This window comes from Oncorhynchus tshawytscha, linkage group LG07 (genome assembly GCF_018296145.1).
Source record: "Oncorhynchus tshawytscha isolate Ot180627B linkage group LG07, Otsh_v2.0, whole genome shotgun sequence".
NCBI lineage: Eukaryota > Metazoa > Chordata > Actinopteri > Salmoniformes > Salmonidae > Oncorhynchus > Oncorhynchus tshawytscha.
This window is the reverse complement of record NC_056435.1, coordinates 24,497,387-24,520,373: the sequence shown is the minus strand read 5'-3', so window position 1 is coordinate 24,520,373 and position 22,987 is coordinate 24,497,387. Positions and strand designations below refer to the sequence as shown.

The following is a 22,987-nucleotide window of genomic DNA, read 5'->3' as shown; positions in this document are numbered from 1 at the left end:
GGTGAATACTTTCACAAGCCACTGTAATTAGCACAACAAGCTGTGGCATGCCCAATGTGTGCTCAATGTGTCTGCTTAGGTGCCATCATTACATGAAAGCGGGAAAAAACTGTTTTGCAAAAATGACTTCCACCAATCCCTGTGGCCTACTTTAACTACTTGGTAGTAGTAATATATATTTTTTAAATATATTCAAATAATTTAATTTGCAATCTCATGCTAATTGTTTATAATTAGTATTACCTTACATCATACTTCTATCATGTTCCAATACATCTTTATATATTGCAAGATAGGTAATCCTTTCATGTAATTCAAACAATTGCAGTGCTGCTTTTCACATTTATTCTTATAAAAAGACATGGGCAACATGTAAAACACAGTATGTTATGTGACTGACGCAGAACCTACGTCTCCATGTAAATGTAACTGGCATCTTAGTGGAAGACACACAAAGGATTCCGTTTCAACCCTGTTACACTGTCAGTAATTACACCGCTATTTTATTAATAGCACAAATGAGAAGTATAGTAAACTAACAAATTAAAATGGCAGATACTGCTCTTTGCTTTGGTTTTACCCTGCAATTTGTAAAATATCATGCCAAGAAAGAAGGCAGTAACTGCCATTTAAGGGTCAAAGGTCATGTCAGAGGTCAGGGTCAACATGAATTAACAAATTGCTTACAGTAAGACAACAGATCACTACATCTCCAATCTCCCTAGAATTAATTTGGCTGGAGAATTAAAAAGCCATTTTCTCAGTTCCACGCTATGAGCAGTTACTGCCTTTTTGCTTGGTAGGGCAGCGTGGTTGTCAGTGTGTTAGACAGACAGAACCTCACCCAGAGAGCTGTGCACATCAGTGTGCTAGACAGACAGAACCTCGCCCAGAGAGCTGTGCACGTCAGTGTGTTAGACAGACAGAATCTCACCCAGAGAGCTGTGCATGTCAGTGTGTTAGAAGACAAATCCTTAGATATGGGCAAATAGACCTTCTGTTTAGATAGCTGAAGTTGTACTCTACACACAACTGATTTGTATTTTGGACGAGATGGGTCCCATTATGTCTTGCGAAAACCAAACACTGCATTCCATAGTAAGAACCTCATACCAACGGACCTGTATGACATGCTTTGATAGAAGGAACCATGAATTCTGCTCTGTATCAGAGAATTCTGCAGGAGAACGTCAGGCCATCCTTCTGTGAGCTGAAGCTGAAACGCAGCTGGGTCATGCAGCAAGATAATGACCCAAAACACACAATCAAGGCTACATAAAAATGTTTAAAAGGCAACAAGTTTGACGTTTTGGAAAGCTCTAGTCAAAGTCCAGACCTAATCCCAATTGAGATGTTGTGGCAGGACTTCAAACGAGCAGTTCATACTTGAAAACTCACAAATGTCGCTGAGTTAAAGCAGTTCTGCAGGCAAAAGTGGGCCAAAATTCATCTACAGCGATGTGAGAGACTGATCAACAACTGTAGGAAGCATTTGGTTGCAGTCATTGCAGCTAAAAGGTGGCACAACCAGTGTAAGGGGGAAATTACTTTTTCACACAGGGGAATTGGGTGTTGCATAACTTTGTTAATTAAATCAATAAAATAAGTATACTTTTATTGTGTTATTTGTAAACTCAGGTTCCCTTTATCTAATATTAGGTTTTTGTTGAAGATCTGATAACATTTAGTATCAAAAAGATAATTTTTCATGCCACTGTGTGTAAATAAGATTTTTCTGTATTTCATTTTCAATAAATTTTCTAAAATTCGAAAAACATGTTTCTACTTTGTTATTTAGGGGTATTGTGTGTAGATGAGTGAGTAAAAAAATACATTTAATACATTTTAAATTCAGGCTGTAACACAACAAGTCAAGTGGTATGAATACTTTCTGAAGGCACTGCATGTAAAGAGGCACGCACTCTTCTATGAACCAACAACACACGGAATGGTCAGATATACACTCTTGTGGAGGGATAGGGTTCTACCAAGAACCGTTTTGATCAGAATAACCCTTTTTGGGAAGGGTTCTTTGTAAGTCAAAGGTTTCTACTTAGAACCTTTAACATCCTAATAACTGTTTTTGGAAGAAAGGGTTCTTTGATGATTCTTTGGAAGGCAAGAAGGATTGTTTGGAAGGCAAGAAAGGGTTCTACATAGAACCATATATAATATTTCCCAGCATGCTCTATTGCAGGGAGATTTAAAGAATTGTTTGTTTTACTGAAATATCTGTGTTTTTGATTGGTTGATACATTTTATACTACACAAAGATAACATACCATTTTCTAAACTAATCCAATCTGTTAGTAATTGGATTTATTGCAACTGTTACTGAGATGGTTGTTCCAGTTTAGATGACTAGGGTAGTCTTAATTGTCAGTCATTCTGAATGCCGGTTTTGAGTAATCAACAATTCCACTTGTTGGACAACCTAACTCTGGATTCCAATAGGAATTACACATCACTTTGCAAGGCAGCATGATGTAACTTGCAGGTGTGATGTGGCCTGTAAACCAGGAGATTCCCAACACCACTGTGTTAGGATATACAGTTAAAGTCGGAAGTTTACATACACTAAGATTTGAGTCATTAAAACTCGTTTTTCAACCACTCCACAAATTTCTTGTTAACAAACAATAGTTTTGGCAAGTCGGTTAGGATATCTACCATGTGCATGACACAAGTAATTTTCCCAACAATGGTTTTACAGACAGATTATTTCACAGATTATTTTCACACTCAGAAGTTTACATATACTAAGGTGACTGTGCCTTTAAATAGCCTTTAAAATTCCAGAAGGTGTTGTCATGGTTTTAGAAGCTTCTGATAGGCTAATTGACATAATTTGAGTCAATTGGAGGTATACCTGTGGATGTATTTCAAGGCCTACCTTCAAACGCAGTGCCTCTTTGCTTGACATCATGGGAAAATCAAAAGAAATCAGCCAAGACTTAAGAAAAAAATGTTTAGGCCTCCACAAGTCTGGTTCATCCTTGGGAGAATTTCCAAAAGCCTGAAGGTACCACGTAACAAACAATGTTACGCAAATATAAACATCATGGGACCACGAAGCAGTCATACCGCTCAGGAAGGAGAAGCATTCTGTCTCCTAGAGATGAACGTACTTTGGTGCAAAAAGTGCAAATCAAACCCATAACAACAGCAAAGGACCTTGTGAAGATGCTGGATGAAACAGGTACAAGATTATCTATATCCACAGTAAAACGAGTCCTATATTGACATAACCTGAAAGGTAGCCCAGCAAGGAAGAAGCCACTGCTCCAAAACCACCATAAAAAAAGCCAGACTACGGTTTGCAACTGCACATGGTAACAAAGATTGTACTTTTTAGAGAAATATCCTCTGGTCTAATGAAACAAAAATAGAACTGTTTGGCCATAATGACCATCGTTATGTTTGGAGGAAAAAGGGGGAGGCTTGCAAGCCGAAGAACACCATCCCAACTGTGAAGCATGGGGGTGGCAGCATCATGTGGTGGGGGTGCTTTGTTGCAGGAGGGACAGGTGCACTTCACAAAATAGATGGCATCATGAGGAAGGAAAAAGATGTGGATATATTGAAGCAACATCTCAAAACATCAGTTAGGAAGTTAAAGATTGGTCGCTAATGGGTCTTCCAAATGGACAATGACCCCAAGCATACTTCCAAAGTTGTGGCAAAATGGCTTAAGGACAACAAAGTCAAGGTATTGGAGCGGCCATCTCAAAGCCCTGACCTTAAGCCCATAGAAGATTTGTGGGCAGCATTGAAAAAGCGTGTGCGAGCAAGGAGGCCTACAAACCTGACTCAGTTACACTAGCTCTGTCAGGAGGAATGGGCCAAAATTCACCCAACTTATTGTGGAAGGCTACCCAAAACATTTGACTCAAGTTAAACTATTTAAAGGCAATGCTACCAAATACTAATTGAGTGTATGTAAACTTCTGATCCACTGGGAATGTGATGAAATAAATAAAAGCTGAAATAAATCTTTCTCTTGTCACGACTTCCGCCAAAAGTCGGCTCCTCTCCTCGTTTGTGCGGCATTCGGCGGTCGACGTCACCAGCTTTCTAGCCATCGCTGCTCCATTTTTTATGTATGTGACATCTCTCTACTATTATTCTGACATTTCACATTCTTAAAATAAAGTGGTGATGCTAACTGACCTAAGACAGGGCATTTTTACTCGGATTAAATGTCAGGAATTGTGAAAAACTGAGTTTAAATGTATTTGGCTAAGGTGTATGTAAACTTCCGACTTCAACTGTAACTAGGCCCTTAAAGAAGGGCCTTATGGTATATATCTACTAATTTAAGGGTTTTTCTTTATTTTTACTATTTTCTACATTGTAGAATAATAGTGAAGACATCAAATCTATGAAATAACACATATGGAATCATGTAGGAAGCAAAAAAGTGTTACACATCAAAATATATTTTATATTTGAGATTCTTCAAATAGCCACCCTTTGCCTTGATGACAGCTTTGCACACTCTTGGCATTCTCTCAACCAGCTTCATGAGATAGTCACCTGGAATGCATTTCAATTAACAGGTATGTCTTCTTAAAAGTTAATTTGTGGAATTTATTTTCCTTCTTAATGCGTTTGAGCCAATCAGTTGTGTTGTGACAAGGTAGGTGTGGTATACAGAATATAGTCTTATTTGGTAAAAGTCCATATCCAAGTCCATAAAAGTCCAAGTCCATAGTCCATATTATGGCAAGAACAGCTCAAATAAGCAAAGAGAAATGACAGTCCATCGTTACTTTAAGACATGAAGGTCAGTCAATTCTGAAAATGTCAAGAACTTCGAATGTTTCTTCAAGTGCAGTCGCAAAAAACATTAAGCGCTTTGATGAAACTGGCTCTCATGAGGACTGCCAACAGACTGTAATACCTAGAGTTACCTCTGCTGCAGAGGATAAGTTCATTCGAGTTACCAGCCTGAGAAATTGCAGCCCAAATAAATGCTTCACAGAGTTCAAGTAACAGACACATCTCAACATCAACTGTTCAGAGTTGACTGCATGAATCAGGCCTTCATGGTCGAATTGCTGCAAAGAAAACCCTACTAAAGGACACCAATAAGAAGAAGAGACTTGCTTGGGCCAAGAAATACGAGCAATGGCGGTTAGACCAGTGGAAATGTGTTCTTTGGTCGGGAGTCCAAATTGGAGATTTTTTGTTTCAACCTCTGTGTCTTTGTGAGACGCGGTGTGGATGAATGGATGATCTCCGCATGTGTGGTTCCCACCGTGAAGCATGGAGGAGGTGGTGTTATGGTGTGGGGGTGCTTTGCTGGTGACACCGTCTGTGATATATTTAGAATTCAAGGCACACTTAAGCAGCATGTCTACCACAGCATTCTGCAGCGATATGCCATCCCATCTGGTTTGGGTTTAGTGGGACTATCATTTGTTTTTCAACAGGACAATGATCCAACACAACTCCAGGCTGTGTAAGGGCTATTTTACCAAGAAGGAGAGTGATGGAGTGCTGCATCAGATGACCTGGCCTCCACAATCCCCTGAACTCAACCATATTGAGATGGTTTGGGATGAGCCGGACCGCAGAGTGAAGGAAAAGCAGCCAACAAGTGCTCAGCATATGTGGGATCTCCTTCAAGACTGTTGGAAAAGCATTCCAGGTCAAGCTGGTTGAGAGAATGCCAACAGTGTGCAAAGCTGTCATCAAGGCAAAGGGTGGCTATTTGAAGAATCTCAAATACAAAATATATTTTAACACTTTTTTGGTTATAACATGATTCCATATGTATTACTTCATAGTTTTGATGTCTTCACTATTATTCTACAATGTAGAAAATAGGAAGAATAAAGAAAAACCCTTGAATGAGTAGGTGTTCTAAAACCTTTGACCGGTAGTGTGTGTTATGTATTGTCATAAATTGTTACATTTTAAAGGCTAATAAGGCTGGTGGGTTCTACCCGTTCATAGAAGGTTCTCTGAAGAAACCTCCAAAGGTAAAAGGGTTCTTGCTATAGAACCCTTCATAGACGGTTCTAGGAAGAACCTTCAGAGGATAAAATGGTTCTAGGTAGAACCCTTCATAGAGGGTTCTAGGTAAAACCCTCGGTAAAGGGTTCTACCCAGGACTAAAAAGGGTGGTTCCCCTATGGGGACAAACCGAAGAACCTTGTATGGTTCTACTTAGCACCTTTTTTTCTAAGAGTGTACTATTCTGTGGAATGATGATGAAAAACAGAGCTAGATGAAGTTAGGCAACAGACTCATATCAAAACATACAAGGAATCGCACAGGATCAATCTTTCATCCAGGGAGTTAATATACACTTACATCACATTATGATTTTATATTTATCTCATAATTAAGTTACCCTTAGGAAAATGAAGCACAAATCTAATCAGCTATACTGACTAGAATATTATTGGCTTAAGGACTGTCAAACAGTGGGTTAATGTTCTTCCTGAGTGTCCTAAACTGACTTATATTTGTCTAAGGTGTGCAGTAACGAATGGTTATCCTATGTTGTCAGTAGGTGATTTTAGTGGAGAGTTTCGCATGGTGTCAATAGCTCCTGGTCATAGTTTGGAGCAGAAGCTAAGGTAAAGAGTTTAGTTGAGATACAGGAGTGTTTTCTTCCTGCAAGGGGTGAGGGAGAGAGAGAGAAAGTGTGAATGAGAGAGGTAGATAGAGAGAGAGAAGAGGAATGTTGGTATGTGGATGATGATTGAGGCTTGGTGTTCTCAGACAGAGAACAAGTAGTCTACTCTACTAGCCTCGTCCTCAGAGCATGCGCAGACCAGCTGGCTGGTGTGTTCACGGACATATTCAATCTCTCCCTATCCCAGTCTGTTGTCCCCACATGCTTCAAGATGGCTACCATTGTTCCTGTACCCAAGAAGGCAAAGAAAACTGAACCAAATGACTACCGCCCCATAGCACTCACTTCTGTCATCATGAAGTGCTTTGAGAGACTAGTCAAGGATCAAATCACCTCCACCTTACCATCCACCATAGGCCCACTTCAATATGCATACAACCCCAACAGGCTATTGCCATCACAAAAGGATTACCTATGTAAGAATGCTGTTCATTGACTACAGCTCAGCATTCAACATCATAGTACCCTCCAAGCTCATCATCAAGCTGGAGGCCCTGGGTCTCAACCCCGCCCTGTGCAATTGGGTCCTGGACTTTCTGACGGGCTGCCCCCAGGTGGTGAAGGTAGGAAACAACATCTCCGCTTCGCTGACCCTCAACACTGGGGCCCCACAAGGGTCCATGCTCAGCCCCCTCCTGTACTCCCTGTTCACACACGACTGCGTGGCCACGCACGCCTCCAACTCAATCATCAAGTTTGCGGACGACACAACAGTGGTAGGCTTGATTACCAACAACGACGAGACGGCCTACAGGGAGGAGGTGAGGGCCCTCGGAGTGTGGTGTCAGGAAAATAACCTCACACTCAACGTCAACAAAACTAAGGAGATGATTGTGGACTTCAGGAAACAGCAGAGGGAACACCCCCCTATCCACATTGATGGAACAGTAGTGGAGAGGGTAGTAAGTTTTAAGTTCCTCGGCGTACACATCACAGACAAACTGAATTGGTCCACCCACACAGATAGCATCGTGAAGAAGGCGCAGCAGCGCCTCTTCAACCTCAGAAGGCTGAAGAAATTTGGCTTGTCACCAAAAGCACTCACAAACTTCTACAGATGCACAATCGAGAGCATCCTGTCGGGCTGTATCACCGCCTGGTACGGCAACTGCTCCGCCCACAACCGTAAGGCTCTCCAGAGGGTAGTGAGGTCTGCACAACGCATCACCGGGGGCAAACTACCTGCCCTCCAGGACACCTACACCACCCGATGTCACAGGAAGGCCATAAAAATCATCAAGGACAACAACCACCCGAGCCACTGCCTGTTCACCCCGCTATCATCCAGAAGGCGAGGTCAGTACAGGTGCATTAAAGCTGGGACCGGACACTGAAAAACAGCTTCTATCTCAAGGCCATCAGACTGTTAAACAGCCACCACTAACATTGAGTGGCTGCTGCCAACACACTGACTCAACTCCAGCCACTTTAATAATGGGAATTGATGGGAAATGATGTAAAATATATCACTCGCCACTTTAAACAATGCTACCTAATATAATGTTTGCATACCCTACATTATTCATCTCATATGTATATACTGTAGTCTATATCATCTACTGCATCTTTAAGTAATACATGTATCACTAGCCACTTTAAATATGCCACTTTGTTTACATACTCATCTCATATGTATATACTGCACTCAATACCATCTACTGTATCTTGCCTATGCCGCTCTGTACCATCACTCACTCATATATCTTTATGTACATGTTCTTTATCCCCTTACACTTGTGTATAAGGTAGTAGTTTTGGAATTGTTAGCTAGATTACTTGTTGGTTATTACTGCATTGTCGGAACTAGAAGCACAAGCATTTCGCTACACTCGCATTAACATCTGCTAACCATGTGACAAATAAAATTTGATTTTGATTTGATTTGATTTGATTCTTGGTGAAATAGCCCTTACACCACCTGGAGGTGTGTTGGGTCATTATCCTGTTGAAAAACAAATGACAGTCCCACTAAGCGCAAATCAGATGGGATGGTGTATCGCTGCAGAATGCTGTCGTAGCCATGCTGGTTAACCTCTCTGGGATCGTTCGGGACTCTAGCGTCCCACCTCGCCAACAGCCACTGAAATTGCAGGGCTCCAAATTCAAAACAACAGAAATCTCATAATTAAAATTCCTCAACCATACAAGTATTTTACCCCATTTTAAAGATACACTTCTCATTAATACAACCACAGTGTCCGATTTCAAAAAGGCTTTTCGGCGAAAGCAGAACATATCATTATGTTAGGTCATCAAGTCGTCATCGAAAGCATTCAACCATTTTCCAACCAAAGAGAGGTGTCACAAAAAGCAGAAATATAGATACAATTAATCACTAAACGTTGACGACCTTCATCAGATGACACTCCCAGGACTCAATGTTACACAATACATGTATGTTTTGTTCGATCAAGTTCATATTTATATCCAAAAACCTCCGTTTACATTGGCACCATGTTCAGAAATGCCTCCAAAACATCCAGAGAAATAGCAGAGAGCCACATCAAATAACATAAATACTCATAATACATTTTGATGAAAGATAAAGGTTTTACATAGAATTAAAGATAAACTTGTTCTTAATGCAACTGCTTTGTCAGATTTCAAAAAAGCTTTATGGCAAAAGCACAATATTCAATAATCTGAGAACAGCATTCAGCCACAAAAGCAAGCCATACAGTTACCTACCAAATTGTGGAGTCAACAAAAGTCATAAATAGCATTATAAATCTTCACTTACCTTTGCTGATCTTCGTCAGAATGCACTCCCAGGACTCCCACATCCACAAGAAATGCTTGTTTTGTTCGATTATGTCCAAATTTATGTCCAAATACCTCTGTTTTGTTCTTGCGTTTAGTTCACTATTCCAATCGCATAATGCGCGAGCGCAACATCCAGACGAAAAGTCAAAAGAGTTCCATTACAGTTTGTAGAAACATGTCAAACGATGTTTACAATCAATCCATAGGGTGTTTTCATAATAAAACGTCAATAATATTCCAACCGGACAATAGCGTATTCATTACAGAGGAAAAAGAAGGAACGGCGCACCCGCGTGACCGCGCAGTAAACAATTGATTGGCCACAGCCTAGTCCACTTGTTGAAACAGCTCTTATTCAACACCCTTCCACAATAGAAGCCTCAAAAAACTTTCTAAAGACTGTTGACATCTGCTGGAAGCCCTGGGAAGTGCAATCTGGCCCCATAGACACAGCATATTTTATAATCACTTAAATGAAACTACAAACCTCAGATTTCCCACTTCCTGGTTGGATTTATCTCAGGTTTTCACCTGCTATATGAGTTCTGTTATACTGACAGACATCATTCAAACAGTTTTAGAAACTTCAGAGTGTTTTCTATTCAATACTACTAATAACATGCATATATTAGCATCTGGGACAGAGTAGCAGGCAGTTTACTGGGCACCTTATTCATAAAGCTACTCAACACTGCCCCCCTGTCACCAAGAATGTGCCTTGAATTCTAAATAAATTACAGACAGTGTCACCAGCAAAGCATCCCCACACCATCACACCTCCTCCTCCATGCTTCGCGGTGGGAACACCACTTGCAGAGATAATCCGTTCACGTACTCTGCGTCTCACAAAGACACAGAGGTTTGAACAAAGCATCTCAAATTTGGACTCATCAGACCAAAAGGACAGATTTGCACCAGTCCAATGTCCATTGCACGTGTTTCTTGGCACAAGCAAGTCTCTTCTTTTTATTGGTGTTCTTAAGTAGTGGTTTCTTTGCAGCAATTTGACCATGAAGGCCTGATTCACGCAGTCTCCTCTGAACAGTTGATGTTGAGATGTGTGTGTTACTTGAACTCCGTGAAGCATTTATTTGGGCTGCAATTTCTGAGGCTGGTAACTCGAATGAACTTGTCATCTGCAGCAGAGGTAACTCTGGGTCTTCCTTTCCTGTGGCGGTCCTCATGAGAGCCAATTTCATCATAGCGCTAGATGGTTTTTGAGACTGCACTTGAAGAAACATTTGAAGTTCTTGACGTTTTCAGAATCGACTGACCTTCATGTCTTAAAGTAATGATGGACTGTCATTTCTTTTTGCTTATTTGAACTGTTCTTGCCATAATATGTACTTGGTCTTTTGTATACCACCCCTGCCTTGTCACAACACTGATTGGCTGATTGGCTCAAACTCATTAGGAAGGAAAGAAATTCAACAAATGAACTTTTAACAAGGCACACTTATTAATTACTTTGAAGAATCTCAAATATAAAATATATTTTGATTTGTTTAACACTTCTTTTGGTTACTACATGATTCCACATGTGTTATTTCATCGTTTTGATGTCTTCACTGTTATTCTACAATGTAGAAAATATTTAAAAAATAAAATAAACTTGAATAAGTGTTTAGGGACCTGCATGGAGGTGTCGGTTCCATCAGCTGTGTGTGTATGTGTGTGTGACTGAGAGAGAGTGTGTGCATGCGTGTGTTCAGGCTCCATTAGCTGTTTCCTGAAGTTTAAAGGGCCACTCCACCAGTGCAAGTTCCCATTAACATTAACAGAGTGGTGATGTCATTTGTTTGGTCTCTGAGGGTATGTCTTGAGTGAATGTGATTAGAGGCTGGGGCTGCTGCAGTATCTTTAGTGTCTTTGTTTGGACTGTATTGTGGTTTAATGGACAGAGATTTACACTGCTTTTCTTTTCTTTCTCTGACCCTCTCTTAATCTCCTCTCCTTCTTCAGGCAGACACTGGAAAAAAAGAGCTCCTTCTCTCTCCGCCCGTCGCCTGACAGCTGGATGTTCAGAGGGGTAAGTGGTTTACACAATGTTAGAACTATTGTTAGTCAGCATCCGAATGAGACTGTGTGTGCGAATGTGTGTGCGCGTGTGTGTGCGCGCACATGGGTGAATGCATTAACACAGTCATATTCATACTCCCCTGAATCTTCCTCAGAGCAATTTCGTTGATTAATTCCCAATCATTCTGACAATGATGGATCTCTTATCCCCACTTAAATTAAGCAATGTCTGTTTATTTTTAATTTACCAGTAGGACATTATGTAATTTTGTCATGCAAATCATGCATGATTTGGGCTCCCGAGTGGCGCAGCGGTCTAAGGCACTGCATCTCAGTGCAAGAGATGTCACTACAGTCCCTGCTTCGAATCCAGGCTGTATCACATCCGGCCGTGATTGGGAGTCCCATAGGGTGGCGCACAATTGGCCCAGCATCGTCCGGGTTTGGCCGGGGTAGGCTGTCATTGTAAATAAGAAATTGTTCTTAACGGACTTGCCTATTTAAATTAAGTAATTTTTTTAATCCTCACCCAGGATGCCCTGCAATTGTCTCTCCCCTGTATGTGTGTCTGGTGTTAGATTGAAGGTCTGCCTCTGCCTGAGAGAGAGGTGCCTGTATGTTCCCTGGTCAAAATTAGTGCACTCTTATGTATGGAAATGGGTGCAATTTCAGCCAAAATGTGTTTTGGCCTACAGAATAATTTTGCTTTCACTCTGAAAAGTGTGACAAACTGGATTGATCTTTAAAGTATTTGATTACGGTTTATATATCAAATGAAACTGAAGGGCAGAGGAATTAAGAACTTGCCGGTTTTGCTTTTGAGAGTCTCGAATTGATTTATCACTACTGTCAGGCAGCGAGGAAACAAAGACATCAAAATGTATGTTTGTGTAACGTTTTTCGAACACAATGGCCTTATGTAAGAGCATTTATTATTACATTGTAATGATACGATAGGTAGGCCCAGAGCTTTCTATTTGGATTATATCCAAGACTTCCATAAGGAATATGTTTGGAATATCTAAATGTTAGGCTCTGGGTAGGACTAGTGTCTTTGGATGTAACATCATCTTCAACACTTACACATTGTGGCTGTAGATCAGTTGACTCAGGTCAAAGAACCTATCATCTGAGGTCCTAGTAGCTTGAGGACTCTTGACAGTCAATACGAAGACATTCCTGTCCTGCCCTGTCCTGTCCTACCTGGCGGTCAATATGACAAAGAGAGCGAATCATTGCCCCGCCTTTCCTCTTCCTGCCATGGCTTTCGGGCCTCAGCTCAGTTTCTCCCTCCTACACATTGCTGCGACGCTAGCGCCGGGACCGAGACATTGTCGGCTGGGCGAGCGGATGGTGAGTATGGTGGTCAGAACAGCCAACGTAAACAAAGGCCAGGGGCTGGCACCTCTCTGGCACCTCACCTCTCTAGGACACACCACGATTTGTCTGCTCTGCTGCGTCTCTGGTCAGGATGTTGTAGAAGATGAAAGTTTGTTTGAAATATTGGTGTTGTATTGTTTAGCCCAACACATTTTGGAAAATGCCTTCTTTTGGGGTCTGAAGTGTCAGAATGTCGTGTTGCACTTCAAGGCTTCGGCGTTTTAAACATTCCAGAGATTTCACGTTGGAGCCACAGTGTATGCTGTGTCTTTGATATATCAAACACTTCATGACCTATTTATTATCTCTTCGGTAATTACTGGCTTGTTACTTATTTGTTAACCTATTATTATTGTGCCTTGAAAAGAACAATCCTGCGGGTGTCAAGTGGATCTTTAACATTCTTGAGTCCTTTACAACAGCTTTGAAGAACAGACCAGCACTTATTCTCACTTGTTTTTCCTTGATTCTCCTCGCAGTTGCTTTTGATTGCATACAGTTTTCATTTGGGTTCGTATGATTAGAACAACTTAGCATGACTCTGGTGTACATTGGCAGTGAGTGGATGTTTGATGGTATCAGACTCTGAGGCCTTATTGTACCCGTGACTGTGCCAGTCCATGCCTGGAAAGCACACTGTGTTGTCAGGATAGGAGCTGGGTTTGTCTGGGACTGGGAGGGGGTGTGCCGGAAGAGGCATGAACACAAATAGGAGTTTCCCCAACATACGATGCTTTATAGACACAGCAACATCATTTACAGCAGCCAAGTTATCTTCGAGAACGTTCCAATCAAAGTTATACAGTTAGGATTCCTTCAAATAAAATAGAAGGTTTTCATTAGATTTGTTTTATCTAACTAAAGAATAAACGTTTTGGGCATTTGGAGCACATTGGAAATTTGTCCATTTTTGATCACAGGTCATTAACCCTTGCCTTAGACTTGGGCCTCCTTAATCTAGCTAGGCCTATAGTTCTTTGTCATTGCTATTCACTGTCAAGATATATATATTTTTTTCTTGTCAATGTCTCATTTGGCAGAGTTCTCTCTCAGTTTTGTGATAGTCAGGAACAGGAGATCAGAACAGGGCAGCAGGGCAGGCCCCCTCTGAGTCTGGACCGGGACCTAGTCATGCTGCTGCAGCATTTGTTTCTGTCTGGTCAGCTCCTAACGGACAAGACAGCGTGACCACTGACCATTTCTCCTACCTGGCTCCTCATCAAAGCCTTTTGTCTTCAACACACACACACACACACACACACACACACACACACACACACACAACACACACACACACACACACACACACACACACACACACACACACACACACACACACACTGACCAATTTGTCTTTGTTTTTTCCCCCTACTCCAATGGAGGGAAAGCAGCCAAGTCGAGTATGAAGAGAATAGAAAGGCAATAGCCTCTACTCTTTGAGATGTCGTATCTCTCTCAAAGAGAAGGCCATGTCCTGACTATATAAGGGGCCTGGAGGCATGCTACATCTAAACCATGGTAACCAGAACAGCTTCTCTCTGACTGTTTTCAATAGCTGAGTAATAGAGGAGGAATGAATGAAACAACGTGTTTCAGCCTCAATCATTCATCAGGGTGTTATCGTCTGATACTTTAGGGTCCCATCACATTGTTAGCTGCTATAAGGGCCTGATCTGAAGGATGTACGTCGTTGTATACAATAAGTATCCTTGCTTGGTGACACAGGGTGAAAAGAAGACTATTGTATAAGTGACTAACTAGTACCTACCTCCTTAGGGACTGAGAGGGTATTCTTGGTTTATTTCAGTCTTTCCTGGCTCCTGGTACATAACAGCACAGAACTTGGGAGTAGTCCTGCCTCAGTCTCCTCCCTCCTCCCTGCCTGTTATGTCATAGCAGGGAGAGCTGGAGGGGAGTTGATGCAGTTTTCCACTCATCAACTCAGCCTTCGTCCAACTCAGATTATTTATCTCTGCTTACTGAAGAGGTTCCCTTTGTTTTCTGATTTGTTCATTTTTGAATGACCTGGCTATGTAGCCCAAAATTAGAATGGCACACATAACAAAATGCTCATCCAAATTCATTAGTGCATAGTTCATACACTAAATAGGCCTGCAAATGATTATTCATGATATACTGTAACGTTACAGTAAATCCTTTTAAAGTGAGGCCCTGTTCTTTGTTGCGTTAAGTCCCAAGACAACACTATCTTTCTCCAGGGCATGAATGTCCTGTTCCCTCAACCAGGAGCTCAGCCAACCAGGTGTGCGTCCCAAATGGCCCCCTATTCCCTATATAGTGCACTAGGGAAAAGGCAGCCATTTTGGACATGGACCTAATGATTTATATTATAATAATTTAAGTTCACTGCTGTCCTCACCAACTCTCCCCTCTACCATTTAGACTGACACAGAGTTAGAAGGAAACCTGTTGAAGGAAAAAGGAAGGAAAAATGTTGCTCCATTTCCCCATAAATAGTTGAGTTTGTGCTTTTAATAATTTTCCTCTTACACTTCTTAGCGAGATGTGTTATTTGCGTGACCTCTCATTTTAGTGTTATTGGAGCCGGAGCTGTCTGATACATTGGTTTGCCCTGTTCCTAAGAGTGCAATGGACACTATTGAAAATCTCACATATCGTTAATTGCAACGCTTCAACCATAGACGTCAGTTAGCTGGGAACAGTTATCTATTTCTCTCTGAGGATTTCTTTCCCCCAAGAAAAGTGGAATTACGCTCTGGGACATGTGTAGTCCGTGTCGACAGCAGCACCAGTAGACCAGACTCTACCTGGCACCTTCTGAAATGTTTTGCACCTTCGGCACCTGGATAATTGGCTTTGTGTACACTACAGACGAACTGTGTGCGCTGACATGTGCCCTGTTCTTAACCTTCAGAGTAACATGCAGCCTGTGCAGCCTCCTACCCTGCGGCAAAGAACAAGACCGCAAAATCTTGAAACTATTCCTGTAATCTCGAACCACACGATTATGACAAGACTGTGACATTTTGTTTCCAGTGAGGTTATCTAAACGTTTTTATAACATCATGTCTATGTTGTAGTATTTACGCCTCTTCTCGGCTAGGGCCTCTATTCAATCGGTATTGTTGAAGCGTGACCAGTTCCCGAGATATAAATGTGAAGGTCATTTCTGATTGAGCCGACATATGCAGCGTTCACCGTGAACGCAGTCTCCACTAACGCGGGAATATTGCCTTTACATTTCAAATCACGCTGAACTTCCGCGATGCAGACTGTGGAGAGCCCTTTGTCTAGCGTCAACTCAAAATGCTACGTTTCTCATATTGATCAACAAGCACCACTAAGTGTGGCTTTCAGACAGGACTTGGATTAAAGCATCAAGTAAACAGGCAAGGAATGTGATGACATCATTCATGGTAAATACAGTCGGAGTTATTCAAATGTGAACCTGTACTGCAGCACACAAAACACTAGCTTTAAAGTGGATGTAACTGCACCGTCAGGGGCATATTTCAGAAATGTCTTTTCTAAGATGAGTTATTGTAAGATAGTTGTTACTGACCTTGGCGCACGGCATCACCATCAATGTACCTTGCTGCAGCAAATACATTTCGAGACAATAACTTGAATGCCCCCAACCGTAGAGCTGAAAATATATGACCTTCTTTTCTCATTTCAACATGGTTTATTTTGGGGTGGCAGGTAGCCTAGTGGTTAGAGCGTTAGGCCAGTAACCGTAAAGGTTGCTAGATCGAAAGGCTGTTAACCCACTGTTCCTAGGCCATCATTGTAAATAAGAATGTGTTCTTAATTAACTGACTTGCCTGGTTAAATATATTTTATTTAATCCCATATACTTTAGTAATGCACAGTTACACGGGGTGTTTTTTCTGACAGACTTGCTTCATTCAAGTTTAAAAGCCCAGTGCAGTCAAAAATGTGATTTTCCTGTGTTTTATATATATTTCCACAATATGAGGTTGGAACAATACTGTTCAATTGTAAAACATTATGATAATGCTCTTTTAGTGTAAGAGCTGCTTGTGGGGCGGCAGGGTAGCCTAGTGGTTAGAGCGTTGGACTAGTAACTGGAAGGTTGCAAGTTCAAACCCCCGAGCTGACAAGGTACAAATCTGTCGTTCTGCCCCTGAACAGGCAGTTAACCCACTGTTCCTAGGCCATCATTGAAAATAAGAATTTGTTCTTAACTGACTTGCCTAGTTAAATAAAAAATAAAAAAGACTGCCTGTAATTTCAGCCTGCTTTGGTGGTTTGGCCTGCCTTGTGACCTCACCAAGAGGTAAATTAGTTAATAGACCAATAAGTGTGAAGTAGTAAGGTTGGACCCAGGTGCAGAGAAGAGACCAGACGAGGAATCAGTGGTTTAGCATAAACATAATACTTTACTGAGAAACGGTAGCCGCAGGATCACAGTACACTGGAAAAACAAAACACTGCATTTTCAAAAACTGACTCTGGAAACAGCCACACATGTTAAACAATTCAAATGTCTGCAAAAGGAAAACACAATTCTCTAACAGGGAAATCATAATGAGTAAATTGGACACACCTGAGTGTAGTTAATGTCTCTATGACGGTCTCTGCTGCCCTCTGGTGACAGGTGGAAACATGACAATAACAAAGAGATTTCCAAACCTCTAGCCAATTTTCAGTTTGGTGTATGATTGACTAAATACTTTACCATCCACTGTACAGTATGACATGTGTTTTATAAGGCCTAGCCCAGCTATGTGTATTTATGTCATCAGGGTTAGAATGACACATTTTTGAATAAACTTTATTTCCCCAAAGGAAAGGCAGTGAGATAAAATTGATCGTGAGGGTAAACATTGATTTGCAGGATATACAAGTATTTCATACTATCATACATTTCCAACAGCATGGATTTTTCTGTGGAAATAGAGCTTTTAAGGCCTGTACTACTGCCAGATCATTATTGACCCCCCAGTAGTGGCCTACCTAATGGATGCATTGTACTAGTCATAGGGAGAGGGCAGAAGCATGGCACCACAGGGTGCTTTTCACACTACCGAACCAATCAGAACTGAGCCAAACCAAGCTGTAGTTACTGGAAGCCATTACATTGCGGTTCAGGTTGGCTCTCCGGACAACGAAAATAATTTAAAAAAAACAAGGTTGTCTACCGGCCATTGTGGCTCCACAGGCCGATATAGCATCAGCTCAGTTTCCCCTCTTGCTAGCACATCCTGTTGCGAAGCAGCGCAACTCGGCCTCTCTCTCACACACACTCATACGGATACAGACACACACCCTGTGTGTGAAGAGCAAGCTGGATGTGAAATCTTGTGTCCTAGGCTAGCAGAGGAGCAGACTAGATTTGAGTCTGTGTGGCCTGGGCTAACGGTGGTAGAAGCCTGGATCTAAATGTGTGTGTCTGTGGGCTAGCTGAGGAGCTGGATCAGAGCGTGTGTGACCCTCACTATCTAAGGAGCGGGCTGGATCCGGGCTAGCAGTGGCCCTTACGGTGGAGGGAAAGCATTGCTGTGACTTTGTGACTCTGGGGAGCAAACCGGCTCAGGGGTCCCTCATGATGGGGTGCTGTCTATTTGTGCATCAGAAGGTGAGTGAGAGGATAGGTCCTATATGTACCAACCATGCTGTGAAAGATATTTATGGTGAGAGAGTCCTACCAGAGCCGCTCTTTTGTTGAGTACAGTTATTGTCCTACAGTAGTCTGGTAACACTGACAAAATGGTACTCCTGATGTTTGAATCAGAGGTTAGCATGTAATTACCATGTATTTGACAGATTTCTGTTTCAGGCTGCATTATAAGGTCAGCGGTAGTTGAGTTGCATAACTTGTTAGTAGTCGCCAGGCAATGTTAGTACATGATATGCATAAATGCATAAACAAGCATGTCTCAAAATAATAGATTCTTTATTCAACCTTGAATTCTGCAATGTTCTATCGGTAGGTTATCCAATTTTAGCTGACCTTTTTGTTTTTTTTGCTGCATCATCCAATCACATACTTACTACCTTTTAGGACAGACCGGTCACATATTAGTGAGACAAACAGGTGTGCTCAACATCTAGTCTGGAGGGAACAGAGGTAGTTTCACTGTACAGATGTGGGATCTTAATCTAAGCAAGTTTGTTACAGCAGGAAAATAACGTGTAGGGGTTGATACATTTTTTGTAAGGGGAAAATCAAGTCTGACATTTCAAAGTGGAAGTTAAACTTCAGAAGCCTTTTAAAATCTCAAATACACTACAATTGTAACATTTCCTGCATTGCAGGAAAGTTCTCCTGCAACAGGGTGATCAAATTAAGATCCTACATCTGTATAGTGAAACAGAGAGCTACAGTAGTCACCATCTGTTGTGTCCCCATGCACTCAGTGCACTGTGTGTGTGTGTGTGCGTGCTAAGTGTGTGCCTGCGTGCGTTTGTGGAGGAAGGCTCTTGTCGCCTGTTACTCTGCACAGGAAGTGTTGTTGCATGTTCCCTGGGGCGGCTGCACCTGCTGTGCCTCTGCAGCAAAGACCTGAGTTACTATAAACTAGGCTGAGTAAAAGTTTTGAAACTAAGTCAGGTCGACAGGTTCTATGTGTATGATTTCTTTCAAATATTGACCGCTGAGTTTTCTACTGGATAAAAATAGTTAAATTGCCTTTTTACCTAGCGATGGGGAGATGGGGGCTGGGAGTTATAGGGCTGGGGAAGTTGCACTGGAGAAGGAAAGGGGGTTGGTGATGGAGATGCTGAATTGTTTCCAGGCTTCATCATATTCTCCATGTCAGAAAGTCTCTCAGCTAACTAACTGCGGAAAATAATGTGTGTAGGGGTTGTTCCATTTTTTGCAAGGGAAAATCAAGTCTGACATTTCAAAGTGGAGATTGCATACCGGTAAATATCAAATACAGAGCTCTGACTAAGGATCGGACCCTTTTTTTAAATGTTCACCTAAAATGACAAATCTAACTGCCTGTATCTCAGGACATGAAGCAAGGATGTGCATATTCTTGATACCATTTGAAAGGAAACGCTTGGCGGTTTGTGGAAATGTGAAATTAATGTAGGAGAATATAACACATTACATCTGGTAAAAGATAATACAAACATTTTCAAGTACATAACTATAGAGAACATACAACAATTCTATGGTAATACAACATTTCTGTTTACACACTCCCAGGAATGTCATACATGATGGATCATTACCTTATACACTAACTTTCACACATCTAGGTGGCCGGACGGGGTGGGTGTGGAGCCAGAGACAACAGGGGTTCAAACTGTAGAACCCAGTTCCTACATTTAAAAATAAAATAGATTTTATCAAACAAAACAATGCTATATTCTATCTCTGGGACCCTCAGGATGACAAATCAGAGCAAGATTACTGAATGTAAGTACATTATTTACCTTCAGAAATGTTTCAGACCAGTTGTCGTGATAAAAGCGTTTTGTTGTTGTGCATTCATCTTAAACAATAGCATGGTATTCTTTCACTGTAATAGCTACTGTAAATTGGACAATGCATTTAGATTGACAAGAATTTAAGCTTTCTGCCCTTATAAGACATGCCTATGTCCTGGGAAATGTTCTTGTTACTTACAGCGTCATGCTAATCACATTAGCGCACGTTAGCTCAACCGTCCCCGTATAGGGACATCGATCTCATAGAGGTTCAAATATGAGCAGGAAATGTTAATCATAAGGAAATATCTCTGATGCAGATGATAGTTAAACCTTCAGAAATGTATTAAGGCAGTGACCCACTCTTCCATGAACTATTACTAATTATGTTTTCAGTCTGACTGACCAGTTGTTTCTCTCTGAATGCTCAATAAAATAGTTAAAGGATGATCTAGAATAGTCCAATTACAGGAAAACATTTACTTCAGAAACCACAGTAGGCCTATGGGCACCAGTCCTTCCCTGTTAAATCCCCTATGTATTTCCTGAGCAAAATAGATAGACCTACACCACAGGAGGTTGGTGGAACCTTATTGGGGGAGAACGGGCTCGTGGGAATGAGTGGAGCGGAATCAGTGGAAGGGTTTCAAATACATCAAACACATGGTTTCCAGGCGTTTGATGCCATTCCGTTTGCTCCTTTCCGGCCATTATTATGAGCCATTTTTCCCGTCAGCAGCCTCCCGTGACCTACATTTGTTTGGGTCTGTTGGATGTTGTGTTCAATCAGCAAAAAATTGAATTCTGGAATGAGTTTTCTGGCCAGTCTTCAGCAATCAGAGAAATGAATGTAGCTTTATCTGGACTTCAGAGTTCTTTGAGTTCACATACGTTAGAGAAAAGTGTTTACATCATATGTAACGTAATTGTAACAATGCCCTTTGCGTAAGGGTTCCATACGTTACAACTCCAACCAACACATCTGTGTTGAGCTCCACATGCCCGATTGTTCAGTGTGGAAGATCCGTTGGAGTGTGTTGTGGAAGTTCTGTTGTAGGAACGATGTGTCATTGTTGTGTTCAGCTCCATACGATTTATGTGGGTCAGCTCTCCTGTTAGAAGGCTATGGAATGTTGTGTTCATTATAGAAGGACTTCTATCTGTGTCATATAGCAAGTAGTCAGGCCTCAGAAATATGCTGATTTATCTCAGAGTTGTTCTGGGCTCATATTCACCAAGAGTAGGACTGCTGTTTTAGGATATTTGCCTTCTTGTTTGGCTATTCATTTTTTTTTTATCATACTGAATACGATTATATGGACAGAGGGGACTCAGGGGAGGTGATCCTAGATCAGTGCTCCTAGTCTAAAAACTTTTTTTTTAACACAAGCTTGAGTTCATACTGTATACATTACGTACCTCAACACAACTCTCTTTCAGACACAACCCCTTGCTTCCCATGTCCCATTGTTCAACTCCTCTCCCTGACCTCAGAAAAGCCTCCCGGTAGCCAAGCAGGAGAATTCTTGTTGTCATGGGAATTAAACTGTTATACGGCAACAATAATAACACACTACAACTTGTGTAGAATACAATGCCAAGTAGAAAGAAACAGTGAACGGAATCCATTTAGATTGACTGCTGCTATGCCTGTAAATATAGCATCCTAGTTTATCTACTAAATGGTTGGAGACGAGCCAAAACTATTAAGTGCTCCACTGATTGGCTTATTATATGTTGGATTTATGTTAGCCTAAAGGCATCAGCATGCTTCAGTTCAGCCGAAGTCAGCTAGGCGACCTGAACGAGTGTGCTTGCATACTCCCTTAAAAGACCATTGCTTGAAAAACCTCTTTTGGTTTTCACAGGGCAACCTGTAGTTTAGCAAACGTATTGAGTGTGTGCCAATAAATTATTTTCATTCAGTTCCTCACATGTTACCTTGCTTCCATGTTCTCTATTAAAAAAACTCACCCTTTGTGTTGTTGTGTGTTTACAGAAGAAGAGGAAACAGAGGAGGAGGGATGTGGACTCTCTCAGCCTGTGCAGCCTGGACATCAACGTGAGTACAGCTCATTCTCAGAATACTGGCTTTTCCTTTGCCCCCACCCCCCATTTACCTCCTCCCCTCCTCTTACCAATTAGTGATATTGAAAATTGGTGATAATTGAGGAACCTGCAGAAAGGACGATTGAACAACACTGATCAGAGGAAGAACACTGTCTCTCTCGACCCCCTCCCCTCTCTCTCTTTCTCTCTTTCGATGGGCTGTGTGATTGATACAAACAACAACTTGCATTATGAGACTCTCTGCTTCCCCAAAGGTCAGGCCATTTCCACGCTTATTCCTATTTCCTAAGGTCCGTGCTACGAAGACCCTTTAGTAAATAGCTAGTCTTGACATTCCCAGTCCTATAGTACATTGTGGTAGGCAACCTGTCTGTCTAGGCTAGGGAGACTAGTAAATAGCAGCAGTAATAGCTGGATACTTATTTCACTATTTTGTTCTCCTTGATTGGGCCTGTGTGTATGAATGCTGTGTATGAACCACTGAATGCTGAACTACTGTACATCTTGTACTGAAGTACCTTACAATACTACGCAGCAAATTTTCCAGTGTTAAAAAAGGGCCTCCCTACAGTGCTAGAGGCGTCAAACAGATCCCGGGATCCCGGGTTCGATCCCGGGCTGTGTCACAGCCAGTCGCAACTGGGAGACCCATGAGGTGGCGCACAATTGGTCCAGCGTCGTCCGGGTTAGGGGAAGGTTTGGCCGGCTGGGATGTCTTTG

General features: G+C 41.7%; 1 protein-coding gene across 2 annotated transcripts in view; it reads left to right on the top strand.

The window, feature by feature from the left end:
- The window catches only part of arhgef3 (Rho guanine nucleotide exchange factor (GEF) 3), a 127,117-nt gene that overhangs the window by 14,192 nt on the left and 89,938 nt on the right, over window positions 1-22,987 (top strand). The window contains exons 2-3 of one of the 2 annotated variants that reach the window (XM_024426464.2): window positions 11,375-11,441; window positions 22,197-22,259. In XM_024426464.2, the coding sequence (XP_024282232.1) occupies window positions 11,375-11,441; window positions 22,197-22,259 (130 nt within the window). Of the gene's footprint in view, window positions 1-11,374; window positions 11,442-18,251; window positions 18,396-22,196; window positions 22,260-22,987 lie in introns of those variants that run through there. The other variant, XM_024426466.2, reaches the window with a different exon arrangement.